This window comes from Mauremys mutica, chromosome 1, assembly GCF_020497125.1.
Source record: "Mauremys mutica isolate MM-2020 ecotype Southern chromosome 1, ASM2049712v1, whole genome shotgun sequence".
Taxonomy (NCBI): domain Eukaryota; kingdom Metazoa; phylum Chordata; order Testudines; family Geoemydidae; genus Mauremys; species Mauremys mutica.
In genome coordinates, this window is record NC_059072.1 from 176,444,724 (window position 1) to 176,465,686 (window position 20,963).

Consider the following 20,963-nt stretch of genomic DNA (forward strand, 5'->3'; position numbering starts at 1 on the left):
GTTAAAAATGCATCTACAAAACAGAGGCAGAACAGTTAGGTGACTGCCACTGACACATACAGGGATTTTTTTGGTATTACAAAATATAAAAAAGTGCAACATTACAGTTAAAATTAAAACAGGTCAGGAAATGAAGAAGTTAAGGTTCCCAGACCAATGCTAATGGTTATGCTTTACATATACATGAGTTATCCAGTATATATTTTACAGCAAAGATACCAAGCCTGAAAAAAATTAAGCATGTGCTTTACTTCAAGCACATGAGTAGAGAGTGACATTAATGAGACTGCAGAAGTCTGACTGAGAGCAAGATTTGGGAGCACCGTAAGTGCAACGTACATCTAAAATAAAATAATGTTACGTTTGTAGGATTGTGGCTTTGAAGCCAATGGAACTACTCACATGCGTGGAGTTATAAACGTGCCAAAGCATTTGCAGAATCTGTACTTCAGTCAGTAACATGGAACCAGAGAACCAAGAACAACAGTGTATGCCTCTGCAATATGGCTGAGACATTGTTGCTGTCAGAACATTTGGACTAGAGGGGAAAAAAAGAGCTGAGGATGTGGGAGAAAGTCAAAGAGAGCTCAACATGAGAGGAGAGGAAAGACATTTGCATTTAACAATTATTGACCATAGATCAGGGGTTCTCAAACTGGGGGTCGGGACCCCTTAGGGGGTCATGAGGTTATTATATGGGGGGTTGCAAGCTGTCAGCCTGCACCCCAAACCCCACTTTGCCCCAGCATTTATAATGGTGTTAAATATATTAAAAGTGTTTTTAATTTATAAGGGGGGGTTGCACTCAGAGGCTTGCTGTGTGAAAGAGGTCACCAGTATAAAAGTTTGAGAACCACTGCCATAGATGATATTATTTTCACATCTCTGATGCTTAATAAATTATTTTAAAAATGTAAATGAATGTACCTCAATACAGTATGCATTATTTTCATCGCTCTTAACTAATTTATGTATACAAAAAGCAAGAGAGAGATTTTGCTTACATGAAGAGACTTTACATAAAATTAAATGTAATACTTTGTATCTGACACCTTTAAACCTCTCTCTGCTTCGCCTACTTCTTGTTTGGCAGCTCTCAAGGCTGTAGTAGCTTCTGCAACTGCTGTGTCTCCAGCCTCAAATGGGCATGTAAGTTGGTAAATCTATGTAGCTATGGATTCACTGGCCACTACCTCACCTCTGCACTGGCCTAACCCCACCCCTCACTCTGAGGTAGGGCAGATCAAGCTTTCACAGAGCTCTAATTCACTGAGTGCAGGAGGTGCAGACTCTAATTTGGCAAAGTACTTAAGTACATGCCTAACTTTAAACATGTGTTGTCCCTTTAATTTCAATGGAACTGCTCACATGCTTAGAGTTCAGCATGTGCTTAAGTACCTTGCTGAATTGGGGTCTTTCTATATCCTGTCCCTCCCCTACCATGAAACAAATGCATACTGGTGCTTCTCTGTTCAGGGCTTTCTGGATTTATTAGTTGGCTTGGAGCATCTGGTCCTGTGAGTCAGAGCCAACCTTCCACTAAAATCAATGGTAATTAACCACTGGAACAGATTACCAAGGGAGGAGATACATTCTCCATCACTTGGACTCTTTACATCGAGACTGGATGTTTTTCTAAAAGAAAGGCTCTAGTTCAACCACAAGTTGTTGAGTCACTGGGTGAAATTCTATGGCCTGTGTTATACAGAAGGTCAGACTAAATGAATATCATAATCCCTTCTGGCTTTGTTAATCAATGAAGGAATGGAGAGACGCCTATTGATATAAATAGCACTGGACTGAGTCCTAAAAGAGAGAGAAGAATAAACTATTCTCTCTCTCCCAGAGGTGGAGTTGATCAGGGTTGAGGTACAGAGATGGGACAGTGTAGGGAAAGCTTGTGCTGCTGGTGCCTATGCCACAATGCTGCTGTTAATAAATTCAGTGTTTTAGGCTGACAGTGAGGCACCACCACTAATTTCATTTAAAAACAGTATCGAGAGAAAATCTAGGTTTTTATTTTCCCAGTTTAACAAAACAGGGGGATGGGCAAGAGGATTGTTTCATTAAACTGAGCAGCTCCAGTTGCTGCTAGAGAATTTCCACAAATCATTATTTTAGAAGGATTAGTGATTTTCACAATGGAAGTTCCGCAGATTTTCAAGATAATTACTCCTCAGCAGCAAATCCAAATTATTTTCAGATGGATTTATATTTATGCAAACAAATCCTGCCTCGTGGAATCAGTTTTCCTTCATTTTATTTATTTTAAAAGGTTTAAACCAAGCTAATGTTTCTCTCATGAGTGTGGAGTTTATTTTCATCAGTAGCCTGAGTGAAAGATAATAGCTGCATATGCAAGTTATGTAACTTTTTTTTAAATGTAGGTCCTCACAAATTCTGCAGCATTTTAGGGTCAATTTGTATGGTAGGAATGACAAAATCCTATGACAGACCTTAGAGAATTTTAAGGTATTTTTGTGCAGTTATACCTTTTACCATGTAGTTACTGTACTGCACATGCATTTCCATAGGAAACATGTAGAATTTAGGGGACTCGGCTAGTGAATTCCAGAAGCTTTGATCTTTCCACAGTGCCATGATACTCAGATCAGTCATTACCCAGGAAATAATTTAACCCTTTCTTTTTTACAATATTCCAACAGTGAATGCATCACTATTTTGCCAAACTCCTGCTACTAGATGGAGTATCAGACCTCTTCCAGTTGCATGCAGTTGTAACAGGGTATGTTGGCTTTTTAAGGAGGCTACAGACCCAGCATAGCTCACCCCCCTAGGAGGGAGGTCAGGTGGATAGAAGGGTAAGGAAACCACAGGGAGAAGAAAGTACTGTGGAATTTGTTACAGTTCCCTGGGTTGGATAGAGCTGGGGGTGGGGGCGGGGGGCAGTAATAAAGGGTATTTTATCCTTGTCCATCTGTTGTTTGAAGTATTTGAGATGGGATGGTGCCAGAAGTAGGCAAGGCCTAGGATGGAAGTTAGAGGCCTATCAGAGTGAAGGAAGAGGTCTTGGGCAAGGTGGTCTTGGGCTTGAAATGTTAATTGAGTGCTAGTTTCCTGTCAAAGCTGTATCTTCCAAAAGAGGGTGGGAGGAAGCCCCCTTCACTCCCTCCATCACTAGGGGAAAATTCTGGAGACTGCGATGGAGGGCTGTGACACAGAGAGGAAAAGATCTAGGTGCTGAATGACATGCTGGAACCCTTTTTTGCAGTGGATTTCCATTGGACTCTTGCTTGCCTTGGAAGAGACGGAGTTGTTCTAATTTAGCTGAAAGAGTAAACTACCCAACCAGTAAGATGACCTGTGAGGAAACTGAGACAGAGGCCACACTTGATAACAGAAAGAGGAAAGATAAGCCACCTGCGTACAGAAACTTTTACCTTCTACTGGCTAAATATGACCACACATTACAGTTCAGGGATTTCTTAAGTGTGTGAGGGTTATCGTGCTCTCTAGGGGCTGCCCTCACAAAGACACGGTAAGCCTTAACACGACCAACTACACACTCAAGCCTTGATCCTGCAGGACCATGTGCAGTGTGCAATAGGGAACATAAGGTTCCACTCCAGTGTAAATGTGAACAAAGACTATACATGTGCTTAAATCGCAATAACTATGCTTAGATAGTTCTTTTCATCTGTAGATCTCAAAATGCTTCACTAAGGTGGATAAGTAGAATTCTACTGTACATGTAGGGAAACAGAAGCACAGAAAAATTAAATAATTACCCAATATATAGTCATTGCAAATTTAAACACATTAAAAGGTGAGAAAAATTAATAAGTTGAGGCTAGAACTGAAACAAGCTGGAGAGTCAGTGAGGACAGAAGACCCAGGAGGGCTCATCCAAGTAGTAGAAGCTTCAGAGGAGATGGCTCTTGCACAAAGAGAAAAGAGGCAGATGCTATATGAGTCAAAGGAGGGGTGTGTGGTAGACTCTAGCAAGTCCTCAGAGGGTGATGGTAGAGCAAGACAGTGACTTTTTAAAAAGCCTTTCAAATAATGTAGTTAAGAAGCACGAAACAGGAAGATTATTTAAAAGGGATTCACAGAGCAGCTCACTCCAACCACCTCTCTCAAATGGGAGAGTTCTGCCTGTCAAGCCAGTCTGACTGGTGACACAGCAGACCATAGCTGGCCAGGAAACATCATTTTGATATCTGAAAGTGATCGTTTGCCCGGAGTTTAAAGTAAGGCTGTGGAAGTTCTGCATGGTGTGAGCAATGCGATTTATTTTCTCCCTCCTCCTGCAGTCCAAGCTGGATTATTTTCTAAGAGTTCCACAATACCTAACAGACAGCTAGGAGACTTGAGGCCATGATATTTTTAAAAGGGCATTATAAGATATTAAAAGATTTGCATGTGAACCCACTGACTTTCCTTTCCTTTCCATGGGTAACATGACACTACTTTTAGGCAATTACCATTTCCGAGGATGAGGTTTACACTACTGTACAGCTGTTAAATACATAATCCCTTTCTGCTCTCCCATTGGCAGAGGAACACATCATGCTCACTCACATTGGTCTGGCTTTCAAAAGGACAATAAAAGAAGGAACAGAGTCTCCTAGCAGTTCAACCTTTCATCAGAACTGATTAGTACTGTAGTAAAATTGGAACAGAAGCAATAGAGGTACAGGTAATGCTAGCAGGAGCTACTGATATGTGGAATTATAATTTAGGCTCCCTCCATACTGCAGATTAAATTGTTTTAGCACGTGGCAGGGGGAGGAGGGGAGAGGGCAATTTAAGCAGATTAATGGATAGGGGAAGTTGTGTAGATCATGGCATCAGGGAAGTGGGCAGCATTCCAGCAGTGGGGGATATCTGGATGGACAGACGCACCTGTTCTATGACTGACACAAATTGGACAGTTTCTGTTGACGCTAGCCTTTACTTGGGAAGCAAACAGTTTAGGGCTTGTCTAAACACAGAGGGTTTACTTTGCACTAACTTTTGAAATGGCCTGCACACACATGACACAAACCCTTAAGAGAGTAACTCTGCAGTCTATATTACACTTACAAATGTAATACATTCCCTGTGTATTGAGTTAGTGCAGGCTAATGTTCATGGGTTCACCTCACTCTTACACTATACCATTCTGGGACTTCTGAAGGACAATCCAGCATGTTCAGCGTTGCTGCAGAGATTCGGGGTAATTTTAGGGTGACCAGACAGCAAGTGTGAAAAATCAGGATGGGGGGGGTGGGGAGCCCATATAAAAAAAAGCCCCAAATATTGGGACTGTCCCTATAAAATCGGGACATCTGGTCACCTTAGGTAATTCCCAAATTTGAAACAAGATGGAGTTGGGAAGACTGGATGAAGTGCAGCTGCCATGCTTGTGGCTTCTTGAGCCCACACTGTGGAAAATTTATTCTAAACTGCTCTAGCTCAGCCACACCTAAGATAAAGACTGCTCCTCGCTGCTGCAACTAGCCATTGCAATTAAAGCTTGTAAAATGTCTCTGCCAGCTTTTGTTTTGACTCAAGAGGTTGTACAAGAATTGCAAACTCAAGGTGCCCCAAGCAATGGTTTCCTTCAATTTTTTTTTTTTAAAATTTGGAGCAGACAGGTCCTGTGTGTGAGAGAGGGTGTTTGTGGCAGCCTATCTGTGACTCTCAGATTATAAGAGTGCTGTGAAATGAAACAGAAGCAAAGAGAAAATCCAGCCAAGGAAACAATGTGACAGCCAAGCTTTGGGAATAAATGCATTATAACACTGAGTCTTTTTTTTTTTTTATGTTTGAGTACAGCCGGAGCTATGTTCTGAATTATAGGTTTGGTTCACTTAACCTCATTTTATAATGCGTTGCAGGCAAAGACGCATTCTATGGCAAGACGTAGAAACAGCACATTAAGAGCCTGCTGGGTTTGAGTCAGCTTGACGTACCCTATTCGTGGGGTTTACATATGCAAATTAATCTATTAATAAATGAGTAATGTCAGAACTGAATTTTAAAAAGATCGTTTGGTAAGAGTCAGAAGGACAAATTATGCCTGCACTTACACCAGCAGACATCTAGAATAACATCACTGCTCACAGTGGAGTTACACCACATTTACACCTACGTAAGGGAAGCAGGATTTGGCCCAGTCAGCCTAAAATAGGTGGTTGCACCTCCACAGGGCCACAGACACAGGCAGTGCAAAGTGAACTTAAACTGGACAGATTTGGCCTAAAGAATTTCCCTGACACAGAGGGAATTTCTGTGAGTTTTAGGCTGATGGAGGGTGCGTACCCAGATGCTCTTACCCCGGAGTAAAGGGAAGCTTATTTGTTGTGGGAGGAGACTCAGTTGGGCTGCGTTACCAAAATCTTTGGGCCCAGCTCCATGCTGTAACACCTGGGAAACCCAACGGGGTGTAACTGAGGGCAGAATTTGACCTATTTAAAAAAGATCTTTTGTTTTTAAAATACATGCTCTTTACCCAACTGTTCTGACCTGATTCCCCCCCCCCCACCCCTTCAGCATTGTTAGCTGATGCAGCTAACTGAGCTGAATAAATCATGCTATGGGGCACAAGTGCGTGTGACAGATACAAGTCGACCAGGAATCACAGCAATGAGATGCTCTATCTGTTAAGCTTGAAAAAAGCATCAGCTTCTGCATGCATAAAGCCAAAGTGCTGTAAATCTCTCCCCTGTCGTAAAGCCAGATTATGGCTGATGCTGTGCAGGTGCAGTAGCAGGGAGAAACCACAGCAGGCTCTCTTCCCCACTCCAGGGTAGCTCTGCAGGTGGCGGCTGTAGTTAGGCAGGCTGTACAGGCTGTGCCGGTAGAGCCAGTCAGCCCCACGGAGGGGTGTTTACACTGGCGAGGGCTCCACACTCTCCATGCTCTCCAGCACAGCTTCACTGGAGGAAGTAAGAGCTGTAACTTCTTCAGGTGGGAGCACATGACACTAACCAACATGCCCCTGGGGTGCCTTTGGAGGCACTGGGCCCAATTCACCTTGGCCCTGAACCTCGTACAGTCATTGCATAGCTGCTAAAACATGCTACCACATCAGAGTGGTGGCATTTGCACTCATTGTGCGCTGGGGTAAATGATGCACCAGGGCAATAGCTTGAGCCCAGAATGCCTCCAATGCCACGTTAGTGTAGCATCTCCTCTTTTTCACGCAGGTTCTAGAGAGACACAATGAAAGCTCTACTGTGTGGACAGAACTGCATCCCGAACAGATTGTTTCCCCACTAATTAGTATTTCATGGCTTCCCGCACCTCCACCCCACACCACCAATTCCCCTCAGTCACCTGGACAGCCAGAGTGAGAAACCAGAGCCAGAAAACACCTGATCACTCAAAAGAAAAAAGTCTTTAAAATAAAACAGGCCAAACCATTCAGTTAGTAAGTGAATAATCTACAGAACAGATTCAGATGGCAATTTTAATGCTATCAGACCACAGTGATGTTTAAAGGAGGGCTTTTTGTTTGGTTGGGTTTTGTGTGTGTTCAGAGCTGCAGAGACCCATGGTGACGACATCCAGATTAAAGAGAGCAAAATCTATTATCTGTCTCCAGATTTATTCAGTAATACTAGTCCAATTTCCAACTTCCAGAAATAATTATAGTACTGCACATGGTTCACATCCTCCAGATAATAACTAACCTATATTTTAAGCTAGGCTGTATTGTTCGTATTGACTCTTTCCCTTCGGTGTCTATAACAACAGTGCACGTTCCCCATCACCAATTGCATCTCAGCCTGTATTTAAGCTCCCCTTTGCTATACATTTCAGCATTAGATGAAAGTCAATCTCCTTCAAGGAAATGCATATCCTGTATCTCTCCTGTCACGGGATGAATTAGGGTACTGTGATGGAGCAAGGCCGGATGGCTACAGGAAAGTACTGAGGAGCAGGTATGTTAGCTCCAGGCTAAGCAAATCCCTAGTACCACGGGAACCAAAATGGCAGTTGCTCCAGGCTAATCAAGGCACCTGGGGCCAATTAAGAACTTTCTAGAAGGCACCGGAGAGAGCTACATTGATTGGAGCACCTGCAGCCAATCAGGACAGGCTAATCAAGGCACCTGGTATAAAAAGGGGAGCTCACTCCAGTCTAGGGGGAAGGAGCCAGAGGAGAGAAGTGTGTGTGAGGAGCTGGGAGCAAGAGGCACAAGGAGCTGAGACTGAGAGGGTGTGCTGCTGGAGGAGTTGTTGATCCAGACTGTGGGTTCCACCAGAGGGGAAGATCACTGAGGTGAGCAAATCCGCCAAGAAGCGCAGGACCCACCAAGGTAGAAGAGGGACTTTGTCACAACTGGTGTCAGGAGTGGGATCTTTGGTGTGCACAGCGCGGCGGAAGAAGGAGGGTGATTTAAAAACACAGCAAAAAAAAAAAAACCACAAAAAAAAAAAGGGGGGGTTTACAATTTGTTACCACAATGGATGATGTAGTACGGGCACTGATACAAGCCACGGCGGCCCAGCAGGAGGCTACCCGTGTCCAGGCAGCTGCCCAGCAAGAAGCAGTGCGGCTGCAGCAAGAAACTAACCGCCTGCTGATGGACCAAGCTGTTCAAGACCGAGCTATGTTGCAGGAACTGGTAAGCCAGGTAAAGACACTTGCAGAAATGAACCGTGGGCATGATGGGACACGGCTCATACGGGCTAACCATTGGCTGCAGAAAATGACGAGGGAAGATGATGTAGAGGCATACCTTCTGGCCTTTGAGAGGACAGCTCTACGGGAGGCCTGGCCTCGAGATCAGTGGGCTAGCATCCTTGCCCCGTTCCTGTGTGGGGAGGCCCAGAAGGCCTACCATGATCTGCCTGAAGAAGCTGCAGCAGACTACTCCCAGCTGAAGGCAGAGATCTTGGCCAGATCTGGGGTAACATCCGCAGTACGGGCCCAGCGGTATCATGAGTGGCGGTACCGGGAAGACAAAACCCCACGATCCCAATTATATGACCTCGTCCATCTCGCACGAAAGTGGTTGCAAACAGAATCCCGGAGTCTGGAAGAGATACTAGAGGTTCTGGTCATCGACCGGTACACGAGGGCACTGCCACCAGATCTCCGCAAATGGGTAGGCCAGAACGATCCGTGCACCTATGATGAGATGATCACGCTGATAGAAAGACGCATGACAGCCAGGGAATTGACCCAACTACGCAAGGAAAGCCCCTTCCGTAGCAAACCCCCAACCCCAACCCTGGAAGGAGGGACAGCCAAACCCCTGGGGAGTCCTAGGTGGAGGAAGAGGGGGGCTGAAAACCAACAGAGACTCCAGAAGGAAGGGATTGGCCTGAGTGGAGGGAACCCTGTGACTAAAACCCCTAGCCCACAGGATGGGAGACTGACTAGAAATAGTTATAGATGTTATGCATGTGGGGAGTGGGGACACATAGCAGCACAATGTCCCAGTACCGAAGAGCCTATGCAATGCAACTTGGGGGATTGGGAGGTCCCATGCTCCCTTATCCACCTGGCGGGCGTTGCGTTAGCCCCACATAACTATACCAGGCCAGTGAAGAAAGATCTCCTGTACCGTGTGGTGCAAATGCAGGAGCAGGAGATACATCAACTTCTGGTGCCACGAAAACATCAAAAAGCCATATTGAGCCTCGCCCACAGTCACCTGTTTGGAGGACACTTAGGGGTAGAGAAAACCCAGGCCAGGATCCTGCGGAGGTTCTTCTGGCCAGGAGTACATGAAGATGTCAGGCGATACTGCACCTCTTGTCCAGAGTGTCAGCTACATAGCCCTCGCCCACACTTACGGGCCCCTTTGATACCTCTTCCAATAATAGAGGTACCATTTGAACGCATAGCCATGGATCTGGTTGGGCCCCTAGAGAAGACAGCTCGGGGCCACCAACATGTGCTGGTTGTACTAGACTATGCTACCCGATACCCGGAAGCCGTCCTCCTACGCAACACAGCTTCCAAGACAATAGCTAAGGAGCTAGTACAGATCTTTTCCCGGGTTGGGCTACCCAAGGAGATACTGACTGATCAAGGGACACCTTTCGTGTCTAAGTTGATGAAAGATCTCTGTTCATTGCTCCATGTACAAGCCCTACGGACCTCTGTATACCACCCGCAAACAGACGGCCTTGTGGAAAGGTTCAATAGGACCCTCAAGGCCATGATCCGGAAAGTGGTGAGCCGGGATGGGAAAGACTGGGATACCCTATTGCCTTACCTCATGTTTGCCATCCGGGAAGTTCCACAAGCCTCCACAGGCTTCTCTCCATTCGAACTACTATATGGGCGCCACCCCCGAGGCATATTGGATATAGCCAGAGAAGCCTGGGAAGAGGAGCCAAATCCCGGAAGGAACATAGTCGAGCATGTAATACAGATGAGGGATCGAATAGCCCGAGTTACACCCATTGTACGAGAACATTTGGAGAAAGCACAGGAGACCCAACGGACCCATTATAACCACCAAGCAAAGCTTCGACGGTTCCAACCAGGGGATCGAGTAATGGTCCTGGTGCCCACAGCAGAAAGCAAGCTGTTGGCCCAGTGGCAGGGACCCTATGAAGTGATTGAAGCCGTGGGAGAGGTAAACTATAAGGTGCGGCAGCCAGGCCGCAGGAAACCGGAGCAAATTTACCACATCAATCTTCTAAAACCTTGGCATGATCGAGAGGCATGCTTAGTCACCCAGGAGACCCTTCCCCAGGAGGATAACTTACACGAGCAAGTGAAGATATCACCCGACTTGATGCCAATCCAAAAGATCGAGGCAGCCGACATGATTAATCACAATCGAGATGTGTTCTCTACAAAACCGGGGCGGACGACTGAGACCTATCACCATATCCGCACGATCCCTGGAGCCAAGGTAACACTGAGACCCTACCGAATCCCAGCAGCCAAAAGAGAAGAAATCAAGGCCGAAGTAAAGAAAATGTTAGAATTAGGCGTTATTGAAGAATCCTACAGTCAGTGGTGCAGTCCAATCGTTCTAGTGCCCAAACCTGATGGTACCACGAGATTCTGTAATGACTTTCGCCGACTGAATGAAGTATCCCAATTTGATGCATACCCCATACCACGCATCGACGAACTGGTTGACCGACTGGGTAGTGCCCGATTCTTGACTACACTGGATCTGACAAAAGGGTATTGGCAGATTCCCCTGACCAAAGAAGCTAAAGAAAAGACAGCGTTCTCCACCCCTGATGGGCTATTCCAGTACACTGTCCTCCCTTTTGGGTTACATGGGGCCCCAGCCACATTCCAGCGCCTCATGGATAAGCTGCTGCACCCCCATACTAGTTATGTAGCTGCATACCTAGATGATGTCATCATCCATACGCCAGACTGGGGAACCCACTTGGAGAAAGTTGAGGCAGTGCTACGCACCTTAAGGCGGGCTGGCCTCACCGCTAATCCTGCTAAGTGTGCCATAGGACTAGCAGAGGCTAGGTACCTGGGATATATTGTAGGAAGAGGTATAGTGAAGCCCCAAACTAATAAACTAGAAGCGATTCAAAACTGGCCCCGGCCGACCCGGAAGAAGCAGGTCCGTGCATTCCTAGGCGTGGTAGGCTACTACCGACGGTTTATTCCCCACTTCGCCAGTAGGGCAAGTCCTCTAACGGATCTGGTGAAGGCTCGAGGTCCAGACATGGTGAAGTGGACCGACGCTGCAGAAGGGGCGTTTGTAGACCTTCGGACAGCCCTCTGTAATGACCCCGTACTCATAGCCCCGGACTTTACCAAGGAATTTATTTTACAGACAGATGCCTCTGAGGTGGGGTTGGGGGCAGTTCTGTCACAAATGATTGGAGATGAAGAACACCCGATTCTCTACCTAAGCAGAAAGCTGCTCCCACGAGAACAGAAGTATGCAGTAGTCGAGAAAGAATGCCTTGCTGTCAAATGGGCCATGGAGACGCTGCGTTATTACCTCTTAGGCCGACGGTTTACTCTTGTGACGGACCATGCACCCCTTCAATGGATGCAGAGAAACAGGGAGAAGAATGCAAGGGTCACCAGGTGGTTCTTATCCCTCCAACCATTCCAGTTCCGTATACGGCATAGGGCTGGATGCCACCACGGCAACGCTGATGGTCTTTCACGAGCACACTGCCTGGCGTCCCAAGTTGCCCAACCCTATGGTGTTGAGCAGAGGGGGGGGATATGTGATGGAGCAAGGCCGGATGGCTACAGGAAAGTACTGAGGAGCAGGTATGTTAGCTCCAGGCTAAGCAAATCCCTAGTACCATGGGAACCAAAATGGCAGTTGCTCCAGGCTAATCAAGGCACCTGGGGCCAATTAAGAACTTTCTAGAAGGCACCGGAGAGAGCTACATTGATTGGAGCACCTGCAGCCAATCAGGACAGGCTAATCAAGGCACCTGGTATAAAAAGGGGAGCTCACTCCAGTCTAGGGGGAAGGAGCCAGAGGAGAGAAGTGTGTGTGAGGAGCTGGGAGCAAGAGGCACAAGGAGCTGAGACTGAGAGGGTGTGCTGCTGGAGGAGTTGTTGATCCAGACTGTGGGTTCCACCAGAGGGGAAGATCACTGAGGTGAGCAAATCCGCCAAGAAGCGCAGGACCCACCAAGGTAGAAGAGGGACTTTGTCACAGTACCCTATCCAAAGTCATGTTCTGATTGGTTAGTTGAGGCTTGGCCCTTTTGGTGATGTCACAACTGTGTATTAACTACCAATGAAGCCTTGATTCCCCATTGCGTTACTCCATGTTTTGCTGGCATAACCCCACTGAAGTCTGATGGAACCCAAACAGGCTTCCAAACCTGCCTGGTTTCCTGCCAGCTCGCCCACCTAGCTCCGCAGCAGCCTGGGCTTTCAGGGTCCGTGCCTGTCCCCATTGATTTCAATGGGGTTACACCAGCATATAACAAAGAATAATGCGAAGAGTGAATCAGGGCCAAAGATCATTTTATTGAAACTTTCATCTGTTACTCTTAGAAATTCCCATAGCCTCTGAGTGTTACTCTTATTTAGCATTATAGAAATTGCAGGCAGTACTATTCTAGATATTAACAGCCCTCTTGTGAAGATTTGGGAAACCTCTGAACAGGAAGATATGGCAGCTATGTTGCTACCCACTTCACTATTTCTTGTGGATGTTAGTGGGGAAGGGAGATACAGCTGACTCCTTGTTCTGCTGAAAGTTACTTCTGAAAGACAGAGGTATAACTAGTAATCTGATATTTGCAAATCCACTGGCTGATAAATTACCATCTTCCTCACCTGAGTATGCACGTACTCACCCATGGCAATATGATCATCCATACCCACTGAAGTCAATGTAAAGACTCCAGCTGACTTCATTGGGCACTGGATCAGGGCCTATTACTAGCCATGTGATAATAAGAGGACAGGACCGACATAAACGAAAACAAAGCTGCCAGGCACCAAAAGAAATGCTTCCTGTGAAAAAAATTAAAACGTGCATTCTGAAAGCAGTTTGTACTCACACCAGAAATACTGATTTGTGGAATGGCCCTGTGAAACTGTACTAGAGCTGGCTGGAAAAATTCCGACAAAACATTGTTTCATTGACGTTTGCAGATTTGGCTAAACTGAAATGTTTGTGGACTGCTGGGGAATCCGGGGAATCCAGGATCTGTAGCTAGCCAGGTGTAGTGTCCCAGAGCTGTGGCTCCATCCCCTTTCCCAGAGCACTTAGGCATTTTTGGTTTTCGTTCCTAATTGTAACAAAATCAGATTTTGAAATATCAAAATCCTCTGTGAAACAGAATTACCTTTCTCCAGAGAGCTGTATAGAGTACTTCATAGAGAGCTGTCTGCTGTCATGGAAATGCTTTTTCCTTCCATAGATGGCATTTCCATAAATTACAATTCCTTGAGTGGAAAAGCAGGAGGGAGGGACACCGAGGTAACTTGCAAAGCCATTGACTGATACATTTCAGATTACTAGCTTCGCCTGTCTTTCAGAAATAGCTTTCAGCGAACATCATGGTGGGGTTTTATTGTGATAAGGAGACTTGCCTGTTGGAAAATGGACCAAGACCACTAGCCGGCCATCAGACAGTAATGATATTCTGGATTTAAGTCAGCAATCTTTAACAATCCCCTGAGCTATCCAGTCCACCACGACCAGGAGATTTTCATTGCCCCACATCCAGTTTGCATGTCATGGGCCAAATCCTGCTTATTAAAGCAAGACTTGCTTAGGGTATGGCTACACTTGCAGCTGTACAGCGCTGCCACGGGAGTGCTCCCGCGGCAGTGCTTTGAAGTGCGAGTGTGGTCGCGGTGCCAGTGCTGGGAGAGAGCTCTCCCAGCGCTGCAGGTACTCCACCTCCCCGTGGGGATTAGCTTATAGTGCTGGGACACTGTTTACACTGGCGCTTTACAGCGCTGTAACTTGCTGTGCTCAGGGGGGTGTTTTTTCACACCCCTGAGCGAGAAAGTTGCAGCGCTGTAAAGCGCCAGTGTAGCCAAGGCCTGAGTCTTTCCTTTCAGGATATGGCTGTGCCTCAGGTTCCCTGTTGGCTGGAAGTCTCCCTCTCCATGTCAGGGATAGTTTTAGACCTCCAGCTGGCAGAAAATACCCCTCCTTTCCCAAGGTAAACAAGAGCCCACTGGAAAATGTCCAAACAAAAAGCCTTCACTCGATTTGCTTTCTGAGCCACAACCCTCCTTCCAGGGACCATGGGAACTTTTCCCCTTCTGAGACAACCAACTGGTTACAGGGGTATCAGCACATTGCTTCTTGGAGGCCGTGCTGAGGCATAGGTGGGCCCATGTTCTCCTTCTGCCAAAGCCTTCAGTCTGAGCAGGGGCATCATTTGCTATGAGGCGGGGCAGACTGTTGCCCTTGCTCAGATCTTTGTTTGGCCTCCCACAGACTTTTCATTGGTCTATATGCTCCCCTCCCCCGCCCCCAGCCTTTGCAAGATATAATACATCACATATAATGTTCTGTACGCTGACACAACTTTGGCCCCCCTAGAATTTTTCTGAAATGATGCCCATGGCCCTGAGGCCCTAAACAATAAAGTAGCCATCTGCTCCAGCCTCAGACATTCCCACTTCACTCTTCCTTCCCATCCCACAGCCCCTGAGTTATTTGCTTGCTTGTCTGTCTGCCTCTTAGGCCTTCTCGCTCCCTCTTTTCCAGGCTTCTTCATTACAGCCCATCCCACGCTCCTTCTCTGTTGGTAGCCCCACCCTAGATCTTGCTCAGACCCAGTTGCTGACGGGTAACAGTGGTGGGTGGTGCTGCTACTCTCTTTCTCTAGGTCTCTTTTTCATGGAGCTAAGGGGAGCATATTTATAGCCCTTTCCCAGCATTTCTTGCTGTAGCCTGCAGTTCCTATTAATCCATCCAGGAACTACAACCCCCCAGAGTGCTTTAAAGACAGTAATAGGAATGTTGGGCCTGGGGGCTGCCTTTAGCCAGCATGTGCTGTTACAAAGGCCAACTTAAATAACACTGCATTCTGTGCAGCACTTCTTCCAAAAAACTACTCCCACTATAGCCAGCTATACACACTGCAAGTACATAGTTCTGATTAGCTACTGGCAGTTTCCATGATTTGCATACTGTGGGCCACGTTATCAGCTAGTGTAAATAGGCCTACAGCCATTGACTTCTCTGAAGTCTATGCCTATTTACAGCTGTTGAGAATCTGTCCTTGTATATTTTATTTTGTATTCATAATATGGAGCGGGCCAGCCCGTTTCGATGAATCACGATCACAGAACTGCTGACCCTGGTTCACAAAAGCCTTTTAGCAAGGCAGCTTTCTCGATTTTAGTGTAATAATGTAGGGCCAAAATCTGTAATTCATAGGTATGTCATGCCTCAACTTCAAAGGGACATGTCAATGTGTATCCAGTGGCAGAAACTGGCCATCTCATGGGATATCCAAATTAGGGAGCATCCCATATGATACCTTTTTTATTCACATATAATGTAATTAAACAGGGAAGAAATAATCATGCAAACCAATAACACCGGAGTCCAAGGGCCAATAAACCAAAAATATAAGGTTGTTTTTTTTTCAATTCAGTGCTTCATGCTAACTCAATATACTCAGGAATTGGTAACTTGCTTAAAAACTTCAAAACAAATCTGATGAGTTTCAGGAATTTGCTAATTGCTACTAGACAGCGCAGTTTTAGGGGGATATGTTAATGCAATGTTTTGATAATAGAATTCTATCTGTAACAGTAAAGATAAAAAATTACTAAGCTGTGAGTAGATAATTTGGCAACTCTTATTACCGTTGTGCAAAGTACAAAAATTGTCTTTTGTCGTAAACTATTTCTTAGTTTAAGCCAAGAAGGGAAAAATCTGTTAAACCTGACATTTCATTTTTACATGACCTTGCTGGGCACGGATTTGGCAGCTTATAGGGCAAGAAGAAACTATTAAATAGTATAGAAATGTTAATGCAGCTGGCTGCTCACCTCCGAATCCAGGTCTCATTGCAAAGTCATGGTCATCTATGCGGAGAAGTTGCTCGGACTTTAGTGGACGTACTTTGGTGCTGTCTAATTTCCTCATTTTAATTTCTCGTTTGCTGTGTTTTAAAAAACAATCAAGTCAGGAGCTTCATTGTACTGACTGACATTCACAACGATGATTAAATTAGATGAAATGACTAGATTACTGGATTGTGGGCAGTGACACAACCACATGAGAAAAAATTAGTGAAAATGGGGAGGGGAGAGACCCAGAGTGAAAATGCACAGGGCAACTGTATTGAGGGAGAACATCAATAAGATATAAAAAGTTGGGAGTGGGACACACGTCCCCTTCTATCCCCTCGGAGGTTGCATCTATGGGTGTGGGAGAGACTGTATCCAAGATAGATAAATACTTGTTGAAGAAACTGATACATTAGTTTTCACCCAGATACCTTCTAATCCTGTTTGGAAATAACATAATATGTTTGCAGCTTTAATGCATGCCATACTAAGTCATATGTATTACTGGGGGAGTGGTTGCTCAACACTCTTCATGATAACATTTCTATTATTTTTAAAGAGCTCTAATGTCTCAATGGTTTGCAGCAGGACTCTGAAATTTGGCAGTGAGATAATCCTGGGGTCAGGGAGGTGCCTTTTGGTGTCCTCCTTAAATAAATCATTCAGATTTGGCCAAGTTAGGAGCTGAAAAGAAATCAGCATTTCCAATTTGTATTTTGCTTACTACAGCTCATTCTTAGATTTAATGCCAAAACTAGCCAACACTCCATTAGCACTGTGCATGGCACCATCTCAGCATGCCCTACACCGCTGAACCTCCAAAAGGAACACAGACAACATAGATGATCCTTTTCCTGTTGTTGCTGGAATCAGGACACCATACATTCTAGACTCATATTTAGAGACTGGTGTTAAAATTCTGGTCCCTTCACAACACTTTTTATTAAGCAAAGGCTCAGACCTCACCAAAAAATTACGCAAGCTGGGAACAGAACTTAAGTCTTTAACGTGGCAGACTCATGTCTCACCCACACTGTCTCTCAGAAAGAATGTTTTGAATCTTAGTTTGGCTATGCTGTGTGCAAAGCGTGACTACTCCCGCATATGTTTCCACTGTTTCAGTGTGTTACATGTCCTCCACCAGTGGCTGGCTTACAGAGGCTGCTCCCAGCTATTGTAATTACTCTGGCGTGGTAGAAGTCTCTGCTGAAAGTTCAGGGTTCAACCCCCTTTTTTTGATGGGGAGGCAGAGAAATAATGTTAGTGGCACATAATAGAATTTGTTTTCCTCTTTTTCTTTTTTTAAAGAAAACCCAGGAAATTACAGGATAAAAATATCAATGTTAAAAGAATGTTAAGAAGCTTGATCAGTTATTATTTATTATTTTTATCACCATACCCACTAGGAGCCCTCATCATAGACCAGGACACTCGTGTGGTAGGCAAAGACAGAACAATAGGAAGCCACATGCAGTTACTGTGAATCATGTGCTGCAAATGTACCTTTCTGCCACTCATAAAGTGGATTTTTCAATGTGTTTAGTCAAATCTGTATTCACTAATGCAAAAAGCATAATATTTTGACAGTCAAAATGTTTTGTTCTTTATTGTAGGAAATGGACTAAGAATAATCTCTTTCTCGTGTACTTTTGGTTAATACTTTAAAATCTTCTTTGCGAGAGAATGCAGACAAATAGCTTTGGATGGGGAAGTGGGTTACTCTATTAAACCAGTGAAAGTTGTAGGTTAAGTAACATTTTCACATGAGATTCTTTATAAAAGGCCACTCATTTAACCAAGGCCATCTGTCGGCAGTGTCCCTAATAATCCTAGTGCAGGCTGAAAGGGATTTCCCCAGGCGGAAAAAGAGGTTGCTGGAAAGTTAGGCCCTGTAGAAATGGACTGGAGATAATGCCCCCTTCAGAAATAATGCCAAAGAGAATCAAACAAAGAAAAATTAAATGCATTTGGCTCCTTTCTGTAGAAATGCTGCTCTGCAGCTGCTAAGCTCTGGGATCCTCCATGGCTTGGAACCTGCAGTCTAGTCCCAATTCCACTTAATGTTGCAAGTGGTCTATAGAATACAAGCATTTGAGGCCAGATCCTCAGTGGGTGTATATCTGCTAACTCCATGGATTTCAAGGGAGCTACGTCAATTTGCACCGGCTGAGGATCTGGTCCTGGAATTCCTCTCCAACACCCTTCTCTTTGTATGGAGGTCAATGTTGACATACTTCTCCCTTTTATCTTGCTTACCTCATCAGGAGTTTCATGTGGATTAATTAGTTAATGTTTGTAAAGCTCTTTGAAACCAAAGACGTTATATTAGCACCAAATATTGTTGCAGTCATACGGCCACAGGTCTGTACAGTATGTCAAGCAGGATTCTACTGTGGATGCACATTCCCACTGCCAGACCCCCTCCCATTTTGTGAATTGTTATGCCAGTGGTGGATACTGGATCAACAGCCAGAAACTCAAGTCTGCTATTCACAGAGCAGGACAAGGAGAGGGAACCGTAGTATACACATCTCTCTCATCTCCCTACCAACATTTCTCAACTCAGATGAGCAAGGACCACCTTGAGGTGTCAGACAGTAGGTCAGTCTCCATTCCCATGCAGCTCTTCTCCTAGTTGCACGACTAACAAAGTACCAGTGATTTCCCATTTTGATTGCGGGATTCTTTTTTTTAATGGACAATGAGTCCAGTGGTGATGACTCCTAGATATTCAGTTCATTTCAGACAGACTGCTGAACAGTCAGAACTTTCAGGTCTGCTTGGCTTGGACTGGATTTGAACCTGTGACTTAAAGACGAGTCATTACTAGTTCCCTGAGATGTGCATCTTTTCCATGCACCTCAGTTATTAAGTTATGATTGCTTCCACTACCATGTATTTCTTATACACAAATTCAGCAGGAAATTCAATGATTCAGAGGAGGTGCAGCTGCCAGAGGAGTTCAATGCTGTACTTTATCAACATATGGCATGACATGAATAGGCTACAAGTCCCGTGCTGTCCATTATTACACAATGCTATGCATTCAGAATATGGGGAAACAATCGTCTTCCCTTTCTTCCTCCCATAAATTTAAATATTTATCAAAATTTCTCATGCTTTCACGATAAGGCAGAATTTTGATGGATTGGGTTATTATCGGCAGTAGATTGAGATCTTGCATTTTTATTTATATATTATAATGTAAACACATTCAAAGGCCTTACATGTATGATATGAAATTGATCTATACCAACAGTTGCTGGGGGGGCGGTGGAAAGCCATTTCACCCAGAAACTTAAATGCAAAAGGCTTTATGTCACTTTTTTTTTTCTTTTAAAGCAGCCACGCTGATGAAGAAAGGCAAAGGAGAAAACCTCATATTTTTAAAGCCTGCCTTTCACTGTAATAGTTAGATGAAATAATCCCAACTAAAAACTAAATAAAATATATTAAACCGCTTAAGCTTTGGGATTTGCAGTTAGACGTGGAATAATTCCATAAATAAAGTGTTGCAGATAACGATATTCCAGAAGAGTAACATACTGTAACATGATTAAAATGAAAACCTACTTAAACTAGCTTTATTCTGTTGTTGAAAAAAAGCATCTGGATACAGTCGTTATTACACTGATATTTAGTGCAATCAAGATAACGTAATAACGATAGTATAAACCCAACTTTAGGTATGAACTTGTTTCTGATGGTAGAAAAAAACTGAAACACTTGAACAACTGTATGTTGACAGTAATACAGTAATCGCAATACTTAACTCTTATGTGGTGCTTTCCAAAGAGTTGTACAAACATTATCTAACTGATCACATACACACACACACATATTATATAAGTATTTATAATCACAATACAGAATGATCAGTGATGGAAACGTTACTATAAAATATAATTGCTGTTTGTCTCATGGGAGCACCCAAATGCCCCAGTCAAAACTGGGACCCCACTGTGCTAAGTGCTCTACGAACACAAAGACCAGTCAAGTAGGACTCTGAACAAAGAAAATGCCTTCTTAGGTTTGGTGACAGACACACAACATTTATTAGCAGAAGGGCAGCCGTGAGCCAGGGGATACAGATTACCTGTTATGTTTCTTCATGGATGAGCATTTCTGTTGATGATGATGATGATGAAAACGATGATGATGATCACTTTGAGAACTGACACTGGTTAGTGCAGCTGTTGGCCAGAGGCAGGTGAGGAGCAGCAGTTTTATTACCAGGACCATGTCTACCAAAACAGAAATGCAATGGATTCAACCAATCCACCTCAATGACCTTTCACTTTTAGTGGTCCTGTTATTTAGAGACAGCATACCATAAAGAGGATGCAGGTATAACGAGGCATCACTGAAAACAGAAGTCAAAGGCATCCCAGTTTAGATTTCCTCTCTGAGCTCTCCTTTTATTCTAGCAAATTGCAAAAATTCCTTAAAATCCACATACTAGGGTACCTGCTGTCAAGCAGCTGCAGTTTGTCTTTAGAAATGTAATACATATAACCACTTATTTTGTTGATTCTCTGTTT

At 44.6% G+C, this 20,963-nt stretch overlaps 1 protein-coding gene across 1 annotated transcript in view; it reads right to left on the reverse strand.

Annotated features, from left to right (window-relative positions):
- The window catches only part of GABRR3 (gamma-aminobutyric acid type A receptor subunit rho3), a 49,522-nt gene extending 28,858 nt beyond the window's left edge, over nt 1–20,664 (reverse strand). Inside the window, exons 1-2 of the mRNA XM_044981109.1 lie at nt 20,519–20,664; nt 16,402–16,514 (exon numbers count right to left, since the gene is read on the reverse strand). Of these exons, the coding sequence (XP_044837044.1) occupies nt 16,402–16,514; nt 20,519–20,664 (259 nt within the window). The remainder of the gene's footprint in view (nt 1–16,401; nt 16,515–20,518) is intronic.
- Nucleotides 20,665–20,963: the final 299 nt, after the last annotated feature.